At 33.3% G+C, this 19,208-nt stretch overlaps 2 protein-coding genes and 1 pseudogene across 2 annotated transcripts; 1 reads left to right on the top strand and 2 right to left on the bottom strand.

The window, feature by feature from the left end:
* Window positions 1-622: 622 nt before the first annotated feature.
* LOC123202701 lies at window positions 623-5,125 on the top strand (annotated as a pseudogene).
* A 3,802-nt stretch (window positions 5,126-8,927) lies between these two features.
* Window positions 8,928-10,788, bottom strand: LOC123203493 (NAC domain-containing protein 2-like). The gene is made up of 3 exons (XM_044619845.1): window positions 10,503-10,788; window positions 10,137-10,411; window positions 8,928-9,578 (listed from the first exon to the last, which is right to left on the bottom strand). Exons 1-3 carry the CDS (start codon window positions 10,660-10,662, stop codon window positions 9,138-9,140), a joined length of 876 nt encoding a protein of 291 aa, XP_044475780.1. The 5' UTR covers window positions 10,663-10,788; the 3' UTR covers window positions 8,928-9,137.
* Window positions 10,789-16,361: 5,573 nt separating this feature from the next.
* Window positions 16,362-17,254, bottom strand: LOC123203070 (E3 ubiquitin ligase BIG BROTHER-related). The gene has a single exon (XM_044619239.1). It carries the CDS (start codon window positions 17,188-17,190, stop codon window positions 16,498-16,500), a length of 693 nt encoding a protein of 230 aa, XP_044475174.1. The 5' UTR covers window positions 17,191-17,254; the 3' UTR covers window positions 16,362-16,497.
* Between the last annotated feature and the right edge of the window lie 1,954 nt (window positions 17,255-19,208).

Below are 19,208 nucleotides of genomic sequence, written 5' to 3'. Positions count from 1 at the left end.
TTAAAGATTTTATTTATTATGATTCAAAAATTTTAATATCCATTTATTCATTAAATTTTATTTTAAATATAAAAAATAAAATTATTATTTTAAGATTTTATTTAAAAAATAATTTATTTTTATTTTAATTAGATTTTCAATGATTTTTACATTGAAATATTATTAGAAAGAGAAAAAAGATATTGTTTATAAAATTAACGATATGTTAAAATGAATTGTCTATTAATTTTAAAATATAAAAACTCTAAAATCTTAGACGATGAGAGTGAAATAATAATGTTTTAAAAAAATTATGAATTTTTAAATTAAGATAAATTATTATTATTTAAATAAAATATCAAAATAATAATATTATTTTTAATAATAATAATAAAATTTAATAGGTAAGTAAATTTTAAAGTTAAAAAAAAAATAAATGAGAAGTTAGAAAAAAAAAAAAAGAATGAGAATAAGCCCCCTGTCCTGCCTAGATTCTAGAACTATGACAAATATAAAATTGGAAATTACATAATTTGGTTAATATAAAAAAATAATTATTTCCATTTTTTAAAAAGATAACGAAATTATGGGTGGTTATATCGTGATCTAGCATATGTACGATCCAACAACATATCATATCTCGTGAGAATTTATGACAAATTTCCTTCACGAAATAAGTCCATTTCAAATTAAATTCGTTCCCAGATTCTTTTGACCCGCCCTACGACCCAATTAAGATCCCGCCTCTAAAGTTGCTTGGCGCCTTTTCACTGCTCAGACGAACCTAAGCCGCCGGAGCTCCGCATAACAAAATGGCGGACACCGTTTCACTCATAGACATCGACGAAGACGAGAACCAAAACCTAGACGACACTGTGAAATCGAAAAAGGGGAAAGTTGACACCAAAGCCACTTCTTGGGTCGAGAAGTACCGACCTCAGTCCCTTGCTGTCGTGGCCACTCATCGCGACATTGTCGACACCAGTACTCTCATTTCCTCTCTTTTTTACTTTTTTTAGTTCTATTGCTTTCTTTTCTCTTGCTTCCTGCTTGTTTCTCGAGAAAGTTCAAGAACGGACTCATAATGTTTTGTTCGTTGTTGTCTTAGGTTTATGGTTGATGGATTGACTAGCGAGAACCGACTGCCACACTCTTATTGTACGGCCCTCCTGGTACGGGTAAACTTCTACTATTCTCGCTGTTGCACGGAAGCTTTACGGAGCGCAGTATCATAATATGATTCTGGAGATCAATGCGTCCGACGATAGAGGAATTGATGTTGTGAGGCAACAGATCCAAGATTTTGCCAGCACTCAAAGCTTCTCCTTTGGGCACAGTAACCCTTACGTGCTGGAGATTTCTAACTATGCGTATTATCACGATCTTTAGGTGTGATTTCTGTGACTCTACTTGTTTGAATCATGTCTTTTCAAGTATTTATGGAAAGTGCAGTCAGTTTGCTTAATTATGCTTTAAATGTAGTGCTAGGCTTTTGCAGGATAGCGACAAAAGCATCTTTAGTTGTCTTGTGGAATATTGAAGGCCTCATTGTCTACATAATTGTGCTGTTATAGGAACTTGGTGTTATCTAAATGCGGTGAAATTACCAAATTTCTGTAATGATTGAGATGTTGTAATTGGCATGTATTGTGGCCTTTCAATGTGCTATAGGTTCTTTCCTTCTATAAGGGTCATGTTTTCACACATCTGTGAATCACTTTATTTATGCTTATATCCCCTTGTGTCTCTCGATGATTGTGTATTACAAAGCTGTGTGTATTTGTTGCATACTTAGTAATGTTAAATGGCTTTGAGTTTTACAAGATCCTAGACAAGTAGTACTTTAGCAAATATATTGATTACCAAGAGTCTTGTCTTTATAGTGCAAAGGCATCAGTGAAGTTGGTCTTGCTTGACGGGGTGGATGCCATGACAAAGGATGCTCAGTTTGCCCTGTGCAAAGGTATAAACTGTTCCTGTTCCTGTTCCAGTTTATTTTTATTATTTTTCTTGCACCTAGTTAAGTTTCTCATACCTCCTTTTCTTTCATTTGTGAATTTTTTTTTTTTTCTGTAGTGCTTGATAAATAGACAAAGAACACTAGGTTCACACTTATTTGTAATCATGTGAACAAGATTATTCCAGCTCTACAGTCTAGATGTACTAGGTTCCGGTTTGCTCCTCTTGAACCAAGTCATGTCACTGAGCGACTCAAACATGTCATAAAAGCTGAAGGGTAATTTTTTCACCCCTTTTTCATTTATTTTGTTAATTAAGTAAAAAGTTTCAAATTTTTTTTTTTTTAATGTGAATAGTGTAGGTGTCTCTTTAACATTGTTGTTCATCCTCTCCTATTTCCTGGATTCAGCTGTAGTTCATGGTTTCCTGATTCTGAATCATGATAGGCACAGCATTATTAACCAGTTTTGATCAGCCTTGTTTTTTATATCGCTACTTTGATGACAGTTATATAACAAAATCCTCCTTGCTCCGTGGCTTTTTACCATTGGAGGATAAAAGGTAAGTCTTGTTGTATAATTGCTTGTTGGTAATCTTATTGGCCTCCTAGAATGCTTGAAAGCTTAGTTTCTTCCAATAGCTTCAAAGCTTAATTGGGTATAAATTTCAAAAGAATTAGTTGACAAGGGGCAAACCAAGAGTTCTTTTTTGGGGCCTATCTCATATGAGTTTGGAAAGAGCATTGGTGACGTGCTTATCATATTACTGAAGGGGAAGGATATCAGCCTACCTCGATGGTTGTATTTTTACACTGGTTTTGTTGCAGTACTGTGATTCTCTAAAAGAAAATACTGCTGCTCCAGTTGTTATATGGTTGTAGCTGTTGTCATTTGAACTGGATGGTAGAAAATCATGCAATAATTTAATTTAATGCTTTCTTTCTTCAACACACAGGCTTGATGTAAAGGAGAGCGGCTTAGCAGCACTTGTCTGGCTATGCAATGGTGATAGGAGAAAGGCCTTGAACATTTTACGGGTATAATACTCGATTTGTGTGGTTACTAGGGATGACAATTTGGATCCGACTTTAGGGGCCCCGACCCTAACGGGGAAGGGATTTTCTGATAGAAACGGGGAAGGGGATGAAAAAAATCCCCGCAATCGGGGACGGGCTGGGGATGGGGATACATGTGTCCCCTCCCGCCCCGCCCCGACCCGACCCTTCCCCTCCCCACCCTTATCCCCGTCCCTTTATATTGATATATTTATTTAAAATACTAATATATTTTTATAGTTTTAAATTATTTATGTTTTTTAAATTTATTTAAGTTTTTGTTGTGCATATTAAAGGAGTTAATATATTATATTTATGATATTTGAAATAGTAGATTAATTTTAATTTTGCTTAATTTTGTTATTTAATATATTTATATTGTATTTACAAGGTAAAAAAAATTTTTTTTTTTTGCGGGTACGGGAAGTGGATTTTTCCCTGCGGGGACGGGGAGGGGATGGGGAGGGGATGAGGAGGGGATTGTTCTTTGCGGGGAGGGGACGGGGAATCATTTTCATCCCCGTAGCGGGGACGGGGATTGATATCCCTTACGGGGACGGGGACAGGGATTGAGATCCCCTCCCTGTTGCCAGCCCTAGTGGTTACCCCTTTTATTTTATTTTTTCTTTTATAAGAGTAGGGGAGAGGAGGAGGATCTTGGGGCTACTGACGTAGCAAAAAGATTTTCAAACAACAAAGAAGAAAGAGATAGATCACCCCTTAATATATTTGATTGCTTAGATGTGATGTGTTGTTTCAGCAAGAACCTGAGGTAACTTCTGTAGATGATCTGTGGTGGTTGTTTCTAGAATGCAGATAATACTGTAAATTATGTCTTCTAATATCCAAGATGTCCTATAGGTTTTGTTTGTAGCTGTACCTGCATAAAGTGAAACAGGAGATCTTAGAAGATATAAATTTGTAGGGATTGCTTGTTCTTACATATTTTGTCATGATGGTAAAATTTATCTGTCTCCTTAGAACAGAGAGGACTACTGTTATAGAAGATGCTAATTTTATTCCAATTCTTTAATTTAAATAGGGAGGTGGAAACCCTTTTTCCATTCTCATGTTTATTTATCTCTTCATTCATGGATCCAAGATGACTCTATTTATCTGTTTTTTGATATATGCAGTCAGCACATATGGCTTCTCAGCAAATTACTTAAGAAGCTGTATACCTGTGCACTGGAAACCCATTGCCCATTGACATTTCTGGCTTCTGACTGAATCATTTGCAGATAGTTTCAAGCGTACTCATCACTTGCTTTTATTTGTTATGCAATTGATGTGATGTACTATTTTGTAGCTGTTATAATTTCATTCTTAATTTTTTATTTTTCGCATTTCATTAATATCTGAAATGAAGACAAGGGAAGGGTTAGCGTTGGTAGATATTGTAAGAGAAGTGACAGTGTAAGTGCTTTGCATAATTTTAAATGTACATTCACAGAGTGGTTCAAGGATCTCATATCCACAGTGTTTATTCTGACAGGTTTGTTTTTAAGATTAAGATGCCATCAGATGTTCGAGTTTGGCTGATTAATGATTTGGCTTAAGTTTTATGCCTTGCAATTTTTTGATCTCTCAATTGTTTTTAATAACACAAGTAGAGTTTGAAAGTAGCCATTGTTTCACTTGAGGATATTCTATAGATGGTTATGTTTCATATTTTATGCTACCATACTTTTAGTAAATTAGAATCCGAAGGTAGTTGGAAATTGTAGTGGCTTTTCATTAATTATATGATCCATATTATTTGCAAGTACAGATTGAGTTTTGGATGCAATGACAAGCTACAGCTGGGATCTCTCATTTCTACTTTCACACAAGCTAGATCTGCTCTTGTTGTTGCTGCAAAGTAAATATTTTTGTAAGTTTGGCCATGTTACTTGCCATTCCACTTCTGAGTTCAAATGTTTTCTTATGGTGACGGTAGTTAGTGGACAACCTACAGGGGAGTTATTTTGTTCAATTTCTGAGTTAAACTATCAGTTATCAAAATTGTTCTAAATCATAGTGCATGCGCATGAATACTTAAAGAATGTAGAGAATGTAAATGTTAGATCTAATCATCCATTTTCATGGGGGTATTTCAGATTGTACATTTATATGCATGTTGAATTATATTCATCGATGGAGTTCCTTTTCTTTGTCTGCATGTTGTGCCCTTTCACAAAAGCTTGTGATTGAAAAGCTATATTCTAGTTTTTGTTTTCGTAAGGGAGAAAAAAATTACAGCAACAAAATCTGCAGATTGCATTTTTTATTATATGAACTTTGCATAAATACTTTGTTAGATGATAAGAATCTTAAGAGAATCATATCTCGAAAGCTAGTTATTAAGATAGGAGAGTCCAAGCTCATATAAATTTCACACTAGTTGTCTATACTTTCCAATGTGGGATCCAAGTTTCATACCTTGCACTTGAGATCCTAACATACCATCACACTCCGTATCCCCGGATCTCACATGGGTTGGTTGTGCGTTAGCTCCTTATTAGCCCTAAACGAACACTGCAATCCATCCGCACTGCACGATTGCAATTGGAAGACGTAGTGATGGTTCTGATACAAAATGATATGAATCTTAAGAGAATCACACTTCAAAAACTAGCTATTGAGATAAGAGAGCTCAAAGTCATATAAACCTTACACTAATTGTCCATGTTTTCTAATATTGGATTTAAGTATCATATATTGTACTTGAGATCTTAACATCAAGATAGCTGAATAAAAACACACATACAGCCTATTTCCAATACTAGAGACAGCACTTGTGCCAAATGGCTAATTTGAAATTATGCAATGCCATATCTAGATCTTTTTAGGTTGTTTGCACCTAAAGACTAGTGTACAATCGAATCCTAAAGTTTTTGTCTTTTGTAATCTCTAACGTGGGAAACCCTTTGCGCTTCTTTTTGCCTCCATAAATTAATGAACATTTTGTACTTTACATCTTAAGCAGCTTAATCTTGCTTTCTATAAAACTGGACCTTGGCAAGATAAAAATACTTACAGGCAAGCCAATCACCAGCATCCGAGTCAAACGACCGTTGACACTTCTCCATACAGCTTCATTAGTAACTTGCTGCACCTGTTTGATTTTACTCTGTTTGCATGGACAGAATTAACCCTTTTATATGTCATCATTCGACAACCTGTTGGACCAGATTATCTCAATTTCAAGTGTTCTGGAATAGCGATCTTTGTTGTCGTCATGATTTAGGCTAGACAAACCACTGTAAACTGCTTCCGTTACAATTTTGATAATTTAGATAGAAACTTTTCCAAGAGTTGTCCGAAAAAGCCCAGCTTTCCAAATCAGTAACTAAATCAACACGTTTTTTGTGCAACTTAAACTGTATTGTTCTAGCAATTGACTGATTACAATATAGCATATCAAGATAAGCATGTGCATTTGTTTTCATGTAACCAACAGTTAATGCATTTCCAGTATGATTAGTGAATTTCTCAGCTGTAAAGAAAGCAGCACCAGATTGACATTGCAACCACTAAATGAAAGCTTTATCCACAGCGCTAAAGGTGCCTAAAGCATAATTTGTTTATCTAATTACCTTTCCAAAAATATTTTTGCTTTCCATAAGATGTGGAGTTTTTGCCCTTCGGGAGGTACATCAAAGGCCCATGGGAACCATTCTTTCCATTCTGGGGAAATATTGTGGTTGACCAGCTAATGATCATAAAACATAGTAGTAAGTACAAGGAATATGATAAGCAATCAGAATTATCTCTAGCAAACAATCTTTAAACTTTTTTCATTCAAGTACCCTCTTTTAAAATCATGGTAGAACATGAAATATTTGCAAATTATGCATTACAGATGTAGACTTCTTTCTGTCAACAGATGAAAGTGGAAAAAGATAATGGAGCTTCAAAGACACCAAAACGGTTGGAAATTTAGAATGCACTGATATGGATATCATATATAATCTGGCAGATCTCTAGATAACTGCTCATTCTATTAAATTCCTCAATAAAACGATTACCTTGGGTTGCTGTGGAGGACCATTGCCTATTGTCAATCGACAAAAAGCGTTAGTGGTTCCCATGGTCTGCTTTAGATTGTTACCACATTTAATTGTAACAGTCAAACACCCTGGTAAGCAGTGTAGGAGGCTGTCTGTTCTATCATGGAAACTTGGTGGGCAGGTTTTCATCAGCATTTGCAGAATTGGAATGGCTTCAGCAGCATTCACGGCTTGAGACTTTGAAATGTCTATTGGCATGGTTGACCAGGAATGTTTTAACAAGCATAGAGTGTCCAATACAGGCTCCCGAGCAGCCTCACTTCCAGACTTAAGTGCTACAACCAAAGGAGGGATGCACAGGGTGGCTGCTTCAGAAATATGAAGCTTAGGGAAGTTCATAAATATCACATGTAATGTCCTTAACACCTCTTCGTTAATTTACCTGACAGAGGTCTGATAAGCTCATTTGATACGTGTTCTTGGAGTGTGAATCATTTTTAATATTCATGCGAGCCATGTTTAGCTCACAACCCAAGCATAGCTAATGCTCGAATTTGGGCTCAGGTTCATATATACCAATATTTGTTAGCTTGGGTTTGGGCTCAATTCGTGTATATCAGGCTCATTTTGACCTTATTCAAATCAAACTCAATTCAAATCCAATCCTAAGTCATAATGTTTTTCCCTTAGGACAACTCTATCATGTTGCTAAAAACCAATTTGTCTTTACAATTTGGAGCACATTTATTAGCACTTGATGTAGAGACACGTGAATGATGTCATTGGTGGTGTAACCAATGTCATCATCAGTTTGATCTAATAAATAGACATTATTGTCCCAATAACTTTATCAAGGACCTCGGACCCCTCAAAATGTCAAGTCATCATGAGAACACAAGTTCCTGACACAATTGCTTCTCATCTCCACCAACAAAGACAACCGCATGATACTCCTTAACATAGAAGCCAAGCTCCTTTTTTTTTGTGTGGACAGAAACTCATGTCATGAAGACATTAGCTCTCTAACATATAAAATATAACTCATGTTAGGCAAATCAAGGTTTCAACATGTGTTGTGTAGATTATAATTTACGATATGTTGGTACCACTTCTCAACTTGTAGAATATAACTCACATTATGAAGATCAAGGTGTTAACATACACATTGTAAAACATAATGTTGAAGTTTATGCTCTAGAGTTAATTTTCTTAACAATACAAGTTTATAATTAAGTTATATTTATATCTCCTTTTGAACTCTTCATTAGTAAATGTATATATATGCCAAAATAATGCTCTTATGATGGTGGAATCATGATGAAAGAATTATTGTATGATACCTGATTATGAAAACCTTCTATAAATACAATCACTAACTAAAATTGCTATGCCGTATTAATTAGATATAATAAACTCTATAATAAAATTGGAAATGTGTCTATCTGTTAGGATTCCTTCACATGAGGATATGATACTCTCAGTATAACGAAGATAAATCAACTTAAGGTTAGAATCGTTAATGGTAGAAAATCCTAACATTAGGATTCAAATCATTTAAGGGATCCTAACACTAATCTCACTCCTCCTCTCTAATCACAATGGTATTGGATTTCTTAGGCCTCAGGATCCAATAAAGAAGGTTGTAATAGGCTGGGCCTTCTGGCTAACAATACTTGATCCATTTTATCACTAACCCAGAATTGAGGATATGCATTGTGTTAAGAAAATGAAACATAGTCCATGCCTTAAAATTAATGTTCACCTGCTTTAGCACCCAATTGGTATTTCTCAAATAACGAAGCAATGGAAAACAATATAATTTTAAGATGTTATATTGATATCAGAATTTTTTAACAAAAGAGGAATAGGCCATTTTCTTTTTCTTTATCATATAATAGAATAGAGAAACCCTAAACTAACCCATCACAAAATATTAAAAATTCTTTAGGAACCCAAAAGAACTTTTGCTTATTTACATACATACACTTGTTAAAATGTGGATTTTCCGATCCAACAAATGTATTTCCCAAAGTTACCCCTGCGATCAGCTAGTCGACCCCGCAGTAGGCACACTCACGGACTTTCGTCTCGTGTTACCCCACAAGGCTTTTCTTTTCTACACAATCAATTTAATTTTATCGAATTGCCTCACTTTAAAAGCGCTTCTGAGGGTACATGAACATATCCTGCAACGGCGACAGCTGATTAATGCTCTGAAACTGAGAATTAAAGCTCAAGTCCATACTGGGATCTAAGTAATTATACGAAAACGCAAGGTCATTGTTGTCCCACGGTTGTAACTTCGGCTCGCTCTGCACCTCGCTTGTGAATTCCGGTGACACCACTTGCTCCGAACAGCTCGAGTCCGTGTGCAACTTCGGCACCGAATCCGACGTGTCGAAGTACAGATAATCATTAACCATTCCGGCCGCTGCATTCGGAGGAAGCGCTAATTTATTGACGACGTTAACGATATCTGGTTTCTTATCTTCCTCCATCACCGGTGAATCCATTTTCCGATTAGCCGCTTGATTTTGGTGCTTCTCGAGGCTTCCCTTCTTGTTGTATATGCGACATAGGACCCAGTCATCAAGCTGCCAAAAAAACCACAACCGTTAGATTTATCCATCACATGATACATGATGATTGTTACGTCAAAATCATGAACAAATAATTACAGTGCTATCTATCTCTCTGTCTCTCGTGAACTCACTGAAGGATAAGAAGGAATATTTTCCTTAACTGAAAAGTTACAATTGAGACAGTTGGCTACAACGACAGGCTGGTGTCATCGTAACCAAGTGAACAACGTTAGACGCCTGTTAGATATATCTCAATTTCTCAAATGTACCCATCTGGTAGACCCCCACTGCATCATAGCCGTCAATTTTTTCCGCGTGGGGTCACAACAATTTGTAGGACGTTTTACTGCTTAACTTGTTACCGTTTGATTTAACAGATTAAAAATTTTAGAATCTGACAGAAACTTAGCCTCACGGTGTCGTATCCTTAGCCTTTCTCGCAGCCAATTATGAAAATTGACAAGGCCAAAAGGGTCATTTCAACCTCCGCGTTATGGTCAGAAAAATCACAGTGCATAATCTCTATTTTATCCTCAACGGTATCAGAAAAATAATGGTACGATGCTATACCCTTAAGCTGTTCTTCTTGCGAACCGACCGATCCACATCGGCCAACCGATACTCATGCATAATCCAGTTGGTTTTCTCTCCTTTCGGAGCTTTTCCGGAGTAAAACACCAACGCCTTCTTTATTCCGACGGCTTTACCTTGCCCAATAGGCTTATCGGCTCCAGTCGCCTTCCAGTACCCGCTTCCCGCTGCTCGGTTCGGCCTTGAACCGTTCGGGTACTTCCTGTCCCTCGGTGTAAAAAAGTACCACTCCTTTTCTCCGTACAAGGCCATACCTGTAAATTGAAAAACCACGGAAATTATTTAAAATTCAAATATATAACTAAAATTAAATTCATGACCTTAAAATTAATAAATTAATAATACCTGGGAGGTGCCAAGGGTCAAATTTGTAAAGATCGATTTCCGCGATAATCGGTACGGCTATTGGCTGCGATAAACATTTCCGGCATAAATAGTGCATCACGAGCTCCTCATCCGTCGGATGAAATCGGAAACCAGGAGGCAACTGTAACGTAGCTGACATTTTTTCTATCGACTATTTTACCCTTCCTCTTTGACTGGGAGCTACCACTGTTTCAGAATCAATCTGAACTCCCAAACTTTTCACCCTCTCAAAATACTATGCCGGCGTTTGAAACTTAGAACACAACGGAGAGTACTCAATTTATAGATGAAAATGCGGGACACGTGGAGGAAAGAGAAGGAAGGTGGTTCAAAATTCCACGTGGGCGATCGTGTTGCTTGAGGCTTTATTGGGGAAGGTATATGAAAGCAGCCGGACACGTGTCAAACAGCTGAAGTAGTTTTGGTGCGTGCCGAGAGCCACATGGAGATGATTTTGTCATTGCTTACGCCAATTATTTTGGACGGGCGCGTACGACTATGTCGGTTCTAGAAAAACTTGCCTAGAAATTCGTGTGGGGTCGGCGGGGTTTGTTTCAGCCTTTTTTGAAATATCAGTGAACCGATAGTTGAACGGTAGATAAGGCGAACACGTCATCCTACAGTGCGGTTGAGAGCGTCAGCTTGGAGGAATTTGGCACAGTAGGATGCAATTTGAGTGCCAGCAAGCGTAGAAGGAATCTTGTCTTGTCTTGTGTTTATCGAGAGTTGAGATTAAAAATTAAATCTGGAAAATAAAGATTTGGATTCGCTAAATGTCGTCCTTCCATTTTTATTATTAATACAATAATTATTATTATTTTTTTAAATCGAAAAAGAACAAAATTTTGTAGTTGAAGTTTGAATGTTGACGTGGATTAAGATAAAGATGAAAGAAACTACGCACGCAGAACCAGCCGAAAATCTCCACTTCAATTTTCACTATTGCCACTCCCACTTTTTTTGTGAATCCACGTTGCACCTTTTTCTCGTTATTCTTCATAATAAGAATGATGAGGTTGCAATTATAATTTCTTACTTTCGGTTCCATGACAAGGACACGTGACTCAGATACAGTCAAAATAAATTTGCAATCCGACGAATGGCATATTGCCGCGTAATATTAGACGGCTATTCGGTCTCTGTCGGCTGCCACTCTTAACTGCATGATGTTAATCGGTACCACGTCAGCCTTGACTTGATGGGTGCAAATCTTGGTTTTGCGCACGTGGGGAAATTAGGGAGGCGTGACCTGCAATTCTAGGGTGGTGTGACTCAGTCCTCCGTTTAGGGAAGAAAATTTAGGTTCACCTGTATGACGTGGTGGGTGCGCATTGAAATCCTCGTCCTTATCTCTTAGTACGTGGTCAAAAATCGAGAAGTTAAATTTCCCGTTAGCGTAATTTTCCATTTTCCTTATCGAACTACAAATAGATAAATATGAAAGGCCCAAAGACTATCCCCTTATTATTTTAATTTAATTTTATTAATTTTAAAATTTTTATTTATTTATTTATAAATAATTAAAATTAATAAAACTCTAATGTTAAATTTTTTTTTTTAATTCTAAAAATTAATTATTTTTCTTAAGTTTTAAAAAGTAGTACTTCTTCTTTAAAGTTTAATTTTTAATTTCTAGCTCCAAATCTAATGTCATCATAGTCGACGAAGCTTTTCTCATACATCACTATGCTTAGACGGTCTCTCTCCTCTTTTTTGAAACATCTATCGTTACTAATCTGGTCTAGAAAGATAAAAAATTTTATCGAGAGACGAAACTCTTCTTCTTCTTAGACGTCTTCTTCTAGAAAAACGAAGAGTTTTATCCCTTGACAAAACTCTTTGTTTTTTCAGGCTATATTCATATTAGCCGTCATTCCAAAGGAAGGGAGAGAGACCACCGAAGTATGGTGATATGTTGGAAAAGTTTCATCGCGAGCGATGACATCAAATTTGAAATCGAGGATTGAAAACAAAACCCTAGGGAAAAATATGATTTTTTAAAACTTAACCTAAGGGAAAATAATTAATTTTTAGAGTTTTGTGGGGAAAAGGAGATTAAATTTTAATTTACTTTTAATATTAAAGATAAAATAATAATTTTACTCTTGAAACCGTTAATTTTAATCGTCTATAGTAGGTAAGTAAGATTTTCAAAGTTCACAAAAAAAAAGTTGAGATAATAGCATACTTTAGGTTGTAATAAGTCCTTTACCAAAGTTTTTGATAAAAATTTTAAAAACAATGATATGTGTAAATATATTTAATATATAATTTAAATTTGTTTTTAATTTAATAATAATACTATATATATATATAATTTATGTAAAAAAATACACAAATTGATGTGATAATGCTTTTTGATCTATCTTAGGGTAACACTTTCACATCATCACTATTAAATATCTGTTTTGTTAATTTATATAATTTTTTTATGCACAAATTTTGTGTATATAGCATTTTTCTTAATTTAAAATTATTTAATCACATAATAATATATTTAAATTATGTGTAAAAAATATATGCATATAATTTTATTGAATTTATAATATTTATATATAAATAGTATTATGCATATAATTTTAAGTATAAATAACGACGTGATGTTATATTATTAAATAATTAAAAATTATGGATAAATCAGTATCTAATTATATAATAATATATTATTATTTATATATAAAATTATATATATAATTTTATTATTTATATATACACAGATACATGTATCCATACATTCAACAAATTCCATTTCTGATTGACGGAGATGTTTTTTGAATGGTACAATGAACATGCAAGTAGGCTTTGAAATTTCGTCTGATTAAATTAAACCGGAGAAAAAACATGTGAAAATTTGACAAAAACTAAGGAATTAGGTCAGCTTGGACATGTTTGTGAAAGCCACCATAGCGTTAGATGCAACAAATTCTTTGACCAAAACGAAAAATGGATAGTGGATGACAGATAATATGTAAATAAATTAAGAGTAATATTATATGTATCCACTTTAGGTATACAAATATATACATACTCATATGTGTCATCATATGATTGGTTATTGTTTTATTCTTAATTTAAAATCATCCAATCATATGATGACACATATAAATATGTATATATTTGTGTACTCAAAATAAGTACATATAATTTTATTGATAAATTAAAATAGCTTAATGCATTTTGAAAATTGGGAAATTTGAGAAAATTCAACGCTGAAAAAGAAACATTTTTACCTGATTTAATAATAGACTACAGATCCAACACCTGAGTGCCTAAACTAAGATTTTCCACCCAAAATTAATATAAAATTTGATACGAAATTCAACTTAAACAATAAAAACTATGCATATATATATTTTTTATATAATTTATGTAGATATATAAATTATATATTATCATTTGATTAAATGATTTAAATTATAGATAAAATAACACCTATTTATATGATGATAAATCATTTATATATTTAAATTATGCATAAAAAATATGTACATATAATATTATTTATAAAGAGAAGTAAAAAGATTTTTAGTAAGAACATGAAAATTGATAAATTGAACTTGGATTAACAAAAGCATAATCATCTCCACCCCTACTTGCAAAACCTAAAGACATAACAACAGTCGAAAATCGACATTTCAATGAATAAGTAAATAATCACTGAAAACTCTATCCATATTTGTTAAACGGAGAAAAACCCATATCTTTATTCTACAAATTTTAATATTTCATCAGTTTTACTAAACATTCACTCTAACCTTCTGGGTATAATTAACATGGTAATTTATTTGAGCTTAACAATTTTATAAAATAAAACAAAAACTAGTTACCATGTGTATTGGTAAAACTATGGATGATTAAAATTTTTACTTCGACGGTAAGGTTTGGTTAGGAAAGTAAAATATTCTTTAGAATTGAAATGCACTGAACATGGACAAGCATAGATCTAATTTGAAAATCAATTAAATAAAGACTATAAGTCTATAACAATTAATGTTCGACAATGGAGAAACTTCAAACTGCATTATGCATGCTTTTTCAACTTTGGTGGCTTGTCTTGTCTCTAATCACAATTTACTGCTAAAAAATTAGTTAATTAATAGTTAATTAACATAATTAAACAAGTGGGTTGGCTACGTTAATTGAATGTAATTAAGCATTTTCTTATTCTGTTAAGTTTTTCTCAAGTTTAATTATGGGTTGGACCCAAGTAAAGTTATTCAAATCTTTTTAATTGTCAATTAAAGCATCATGATCTCGATTTAATTAGTGGATTAAACAGTAATCAACTCATAGATTAAGACCCAAGTCAAGTAAACCTGTTTTCAATGGACTTTCAAACAATGGGTTCTCACTTTTTAAGTGTTATTTTTTAATTTCTCCTTCAATTATGATTGACTATTCCCACAAAGCAGCCATAATAGCACCATCAAAATGTGAACAAAACAATAAATTTTTCATGATTTTTCCTTACTTTAAATTCATTGTATCTAGAACTTAATCAAACTCAATCTACTCAGATTTGCCTTGTCCTACATGTCGTTTTAATGTGTTTCGAATCCCATTTCCACTTCCATCCTGTTGATGTTAATTATTATATTTATCTATGCTCTGTCGTTTTGTGGAAAAGTCGTAGGTTTCGTTGAAACAATGTCTGAGTCTGAGGTTGAAAATGGCGGCGCAGATTTTTTTATTAAGAGGTTGAGAATTAATCTAAAGGCGGCGCAAAACACGGTTAAGTGGATAACTTTCAGGCTTTATCTTTTTGTTGGAGTTGGTGCTTTCTTTTAATCGAAGCAAAATAACTCCTGGTCTTATCGTTTTTTATGTATTAAGATTAAATTATTTTTAGTATTTCTTGGCCTTGTAAGTTATGCTCACGTTTTTGCATGGTCATCCGATTTGTGCTTCTGCAGGAAACGATTTATGCTCAAGGGCCTTACGTTATTAAAGGAAAAAAAAAATTGCAAAAGTGTTTGCAAGTAAAGTGAGATTTATTTAAATAATGATAAATTATTTGTTTAATCATGTTAAAATTAAATAATTATACATAAAATTTAATTTTATATTCGCATATATAAATATATCTTTCTTGGGACTGTTTTGTTCTTGTTAAGATAAATTACCCTGATAATTTATCTTTTATTCTCTTACTTGATTTGTCAGTAATAAAATATTATAATAATATTTTATTATCGATGCTAACGTGACAGGTATTTAAAGATTACCAAAGTAATCTTGATTTTATTATAATTATATTATTATTTATTATTTTTTTAAAACAAAAATAAATTTATTTTTAATTACTGTGATAAATAATATAAAAAATATTTAAAAATAATTATATTCAAGGGCATTTAAGTAAAATAATTTACTAGTAATTTTTTATTACCTTTAATCAAATATAATAATTATTTATACTTATCAAATTTTATTAGACATAGTAATCATTTATATTAATAATCTTCTAAATAATCTATCTTCAAGTAATTTTTCTATTTTGATAATAAAATATTATTCAAATCAAACGTCCCCTTAATTTCTGGTTGCGATACAAGCAAGAATTATATATGATATAATTTGTTTTTCTTGTCTAAACAAATTAAGGAAAGAAAATATCAAAATTTTCTTCCACTATTATCAAGATTATTCGAAGAATTGTTTCTCTCGTATTGAAAAGAGAATTGTATGATTTTGGTCAGGAAAGTCACAAATTTTTTGAAAATAATCACACATAGTTTTTCTTGATAATGGTTCAGAATTCAGTCTATGGGATTTTCCTCTACATGTAGATCTTGTGTTTTTGATTTTTTTTTGTTTTGAATTAATTGGCTTAATTAATTTGCATAATTAAATTTATTGTTTGTGGGTTTGATTTAATTACAAATTAACAGTACAGAGTTAAAGAATTTGATCACAAATATTTACAGCCAAATAAATTGAGAAGATTAGAGAAATAATAATAATAATAAATGCCCTAATTAACTAGCGAAGGAGATGGTGAAACTTCAGTGCTGCAGATGGGGCAAATCTTCTTCACTTGAAGCCAATCGGTTATGCATTCTGAATGATAAGGATGTTCACATGGAAGCGCCACCACTGCTTCACCTTCTTCATATTCAACTTGACAAATGACACAGAGATCTGTTTCCTTCGATTTGCTCTCGAACGAGCCCTTCCATGGATGCAAACATTTTTCTATTTCATTTAACGATAATCCTCTTTTTTCTTCTCCGATGAATTCCCCCAATGCAATCAGCTCTTCGTATGTTAATTCGTCTACATCGATACCATCATCTTCTTCTTCTTCTTCTTCATCTTCCTCCATTGCATCATCGCCCTCGGAGTTGTTATCTTGCCCCTCGACTTCGAAGTATTCGTAATCATTCTCAAATTCTTCCCCATTGGAAGCAATTTCCTCGTCGGCTTGATCATCGACATCGCTGCTTTCACTTTCGAAGATGTTAAAATCCCTCTCTTGTTCTTGTAACGCCATTGCTATGGCTAAATCCGAGCTGACTTGGCTGAGTTCGGAGAAGGGAACCCGGCTTCTCGCCGCTTGTTTTCGCTCATCATCTTCATGATTATTCGCCATTGATGGATGAATAACGGAGGATTTTGATTTGTGATTATACAGAGGGCAATGACGTACAAATTCTTCGTTGATCATATATGAGGATTATTATGTTTAAGCTTAAGCTTTCTTTAAAGAAAAGTAACGTGAGAAACAAGAAATGGAAAACCATCTCTAACTAATATACTACAATAAACCTAAATTCCTAATGCAAAATGGACAACATTCATGTAATATTGCCGAGGAAAAACACTTCTCTACGTAACAATATACCTTATCCATGAACTGGAGCTACCCATTTTTTTATTTACTCATCATTGCCTCAAAACTGGGCAATTCCTTTTCTACGTAGCTTCTGCTTTGTTCATATTAGGTTTTCAATTTTTACAAATTTTCTTTTATTAAGCTATAAATATATTTCCCAGGAGATTGCAATTAAAACTATCAAGAGGGTCTCGTTTAGGAAGAAAGAAGACTACCTTTGACACTTAAGCGGCAAAGTGGGTAGAAAACAAGTTGTTTAAAAAGAAGGCAACTTTGAGGGAAAACGTAAAAAAAAAAAAAAAAGAACTGCGGTAGTTATCAGTTTTCTACTGTATATAATACATATTTTAGGGTATTATATGATACACATACAAAATTATATATATCTTAAAATATATCAAATTAATACAATACAATTAATATATTATATAATATGACACTATATGATATATGTGAAAAATCATATATTTTTTAATGTATATTGAATTAATATTATATAATGGACATATCGTACGATGCGATATGATATAATATATATTACTAATACAACTCGTTAAACATTTTTAGAGAAAATAAAGATACAGTAAAAGATGTATACGAGAAAATTTAAATTTTTAAAGATGTTGATAATATTTTTTAACATGATGACGTGTCAAATATAATTTTTTTATATTATTATATGATATGAGAAATTTGATTTTCGATACACATACAATTCTAGATTTGACTACTAGGAAAACCATATCTGATGAAATGTGACATTTGGGAAACCCACATGGAAGCTGATATTCAAAGGGGATCTGATGCCACTCTTGCCTCACTTTTGGCCAGATTTTGATGGAGAAAGGAAGCTTCGATGCCCTTAATTTAAACAAACGTTTGCCGTACGGTAGAACTCAGAATTATACCTAACGAGTTGGATATTATGATAGCATTTCAGGTAATATTTCATCTTCCATTCCATGTGTTTTTATTGCTTTGAAGGATTAATGCTACTGTCTTCAAGTTCAATGAAAGGAGAAAGTGTCAGGAGGGCGCATGGCAGAACTACTCAAATGATGAGCTTCTCTATAATCAATCCCTCGGCGAGATGAAGAAGTACTTTTTGGCAGCTGAAAAAGCTTTCAACATTGGAATATTCTTCTTCATCAATAATATCCGTTTCGCTTATTTCAAAATTCCTTCAATTTTGAATTTTATTAGCATAACACACAAGAAAGTGAAATAATGCTCCCAGAAAGAGAACCAGGTAACCAAACATGCCCGTATATAATTACTTTCAAGAGGAGAGGTTAACAAAATTAGTAAAATATTAAAACTTTTAAAAAAATAATACCTAGGTTTGAACTTCTATCATGTTTCTTAAACACTCTAATTAAACATGTCCATATATACGAAATCACATATTTAAGCAAGTGCCAAGATGGTTGCAAGGAGGATTTCCAAGATGCTGAATGTCGTTATATAGCCGAATTCGTTGTTGCTTGTATTTTAAAAGTAATGTCATGTGCTTAAAGATTTAACTATATATGAATGTGTACAAGTATCCTTAGACTTGATAAATTGTGAAGATTCCATCAACTTTAATTTAAACCAACCCACGGCAGTAGAAAACCGATTTGATTCCTGTTAATGACGGAAGAAATTGATCTATTTGGGCATGTCGACCACCATCGTTGTTTGTCTTGAAGACATGCACAAAACAATCCAATTTCTGTTATAATAAAACTATGTGTATATAATTTTAAATATACAGATGATATATCATTTATATGGTTGTGTGATTTTAAATTAATAAAAAAATAACATTCAATAACATAATAACAGATCACCACCCTGCAACCATGATT

This window comes from Mangifera indica, chromosome 19 (genome assembly GCF_011075055.1).
Source record: "Mangifera indica cultivar Alphonso chromosome 19, CATAS_Mindica_2.1, whole genome shotgun sequence".
NCBI classification, from domain to species: domain Eukaryota; kingdom Viridiplantae; phylum Streptophyta; class Magnoliopsida; order Sapindales; family Anacardiaceae; genus Mangifera; species Mangifera indica.
Note: the sequence above shows the minus strand (reverse complement) of the source record. Positions and strands in the feature narration are given on the sequence as shown.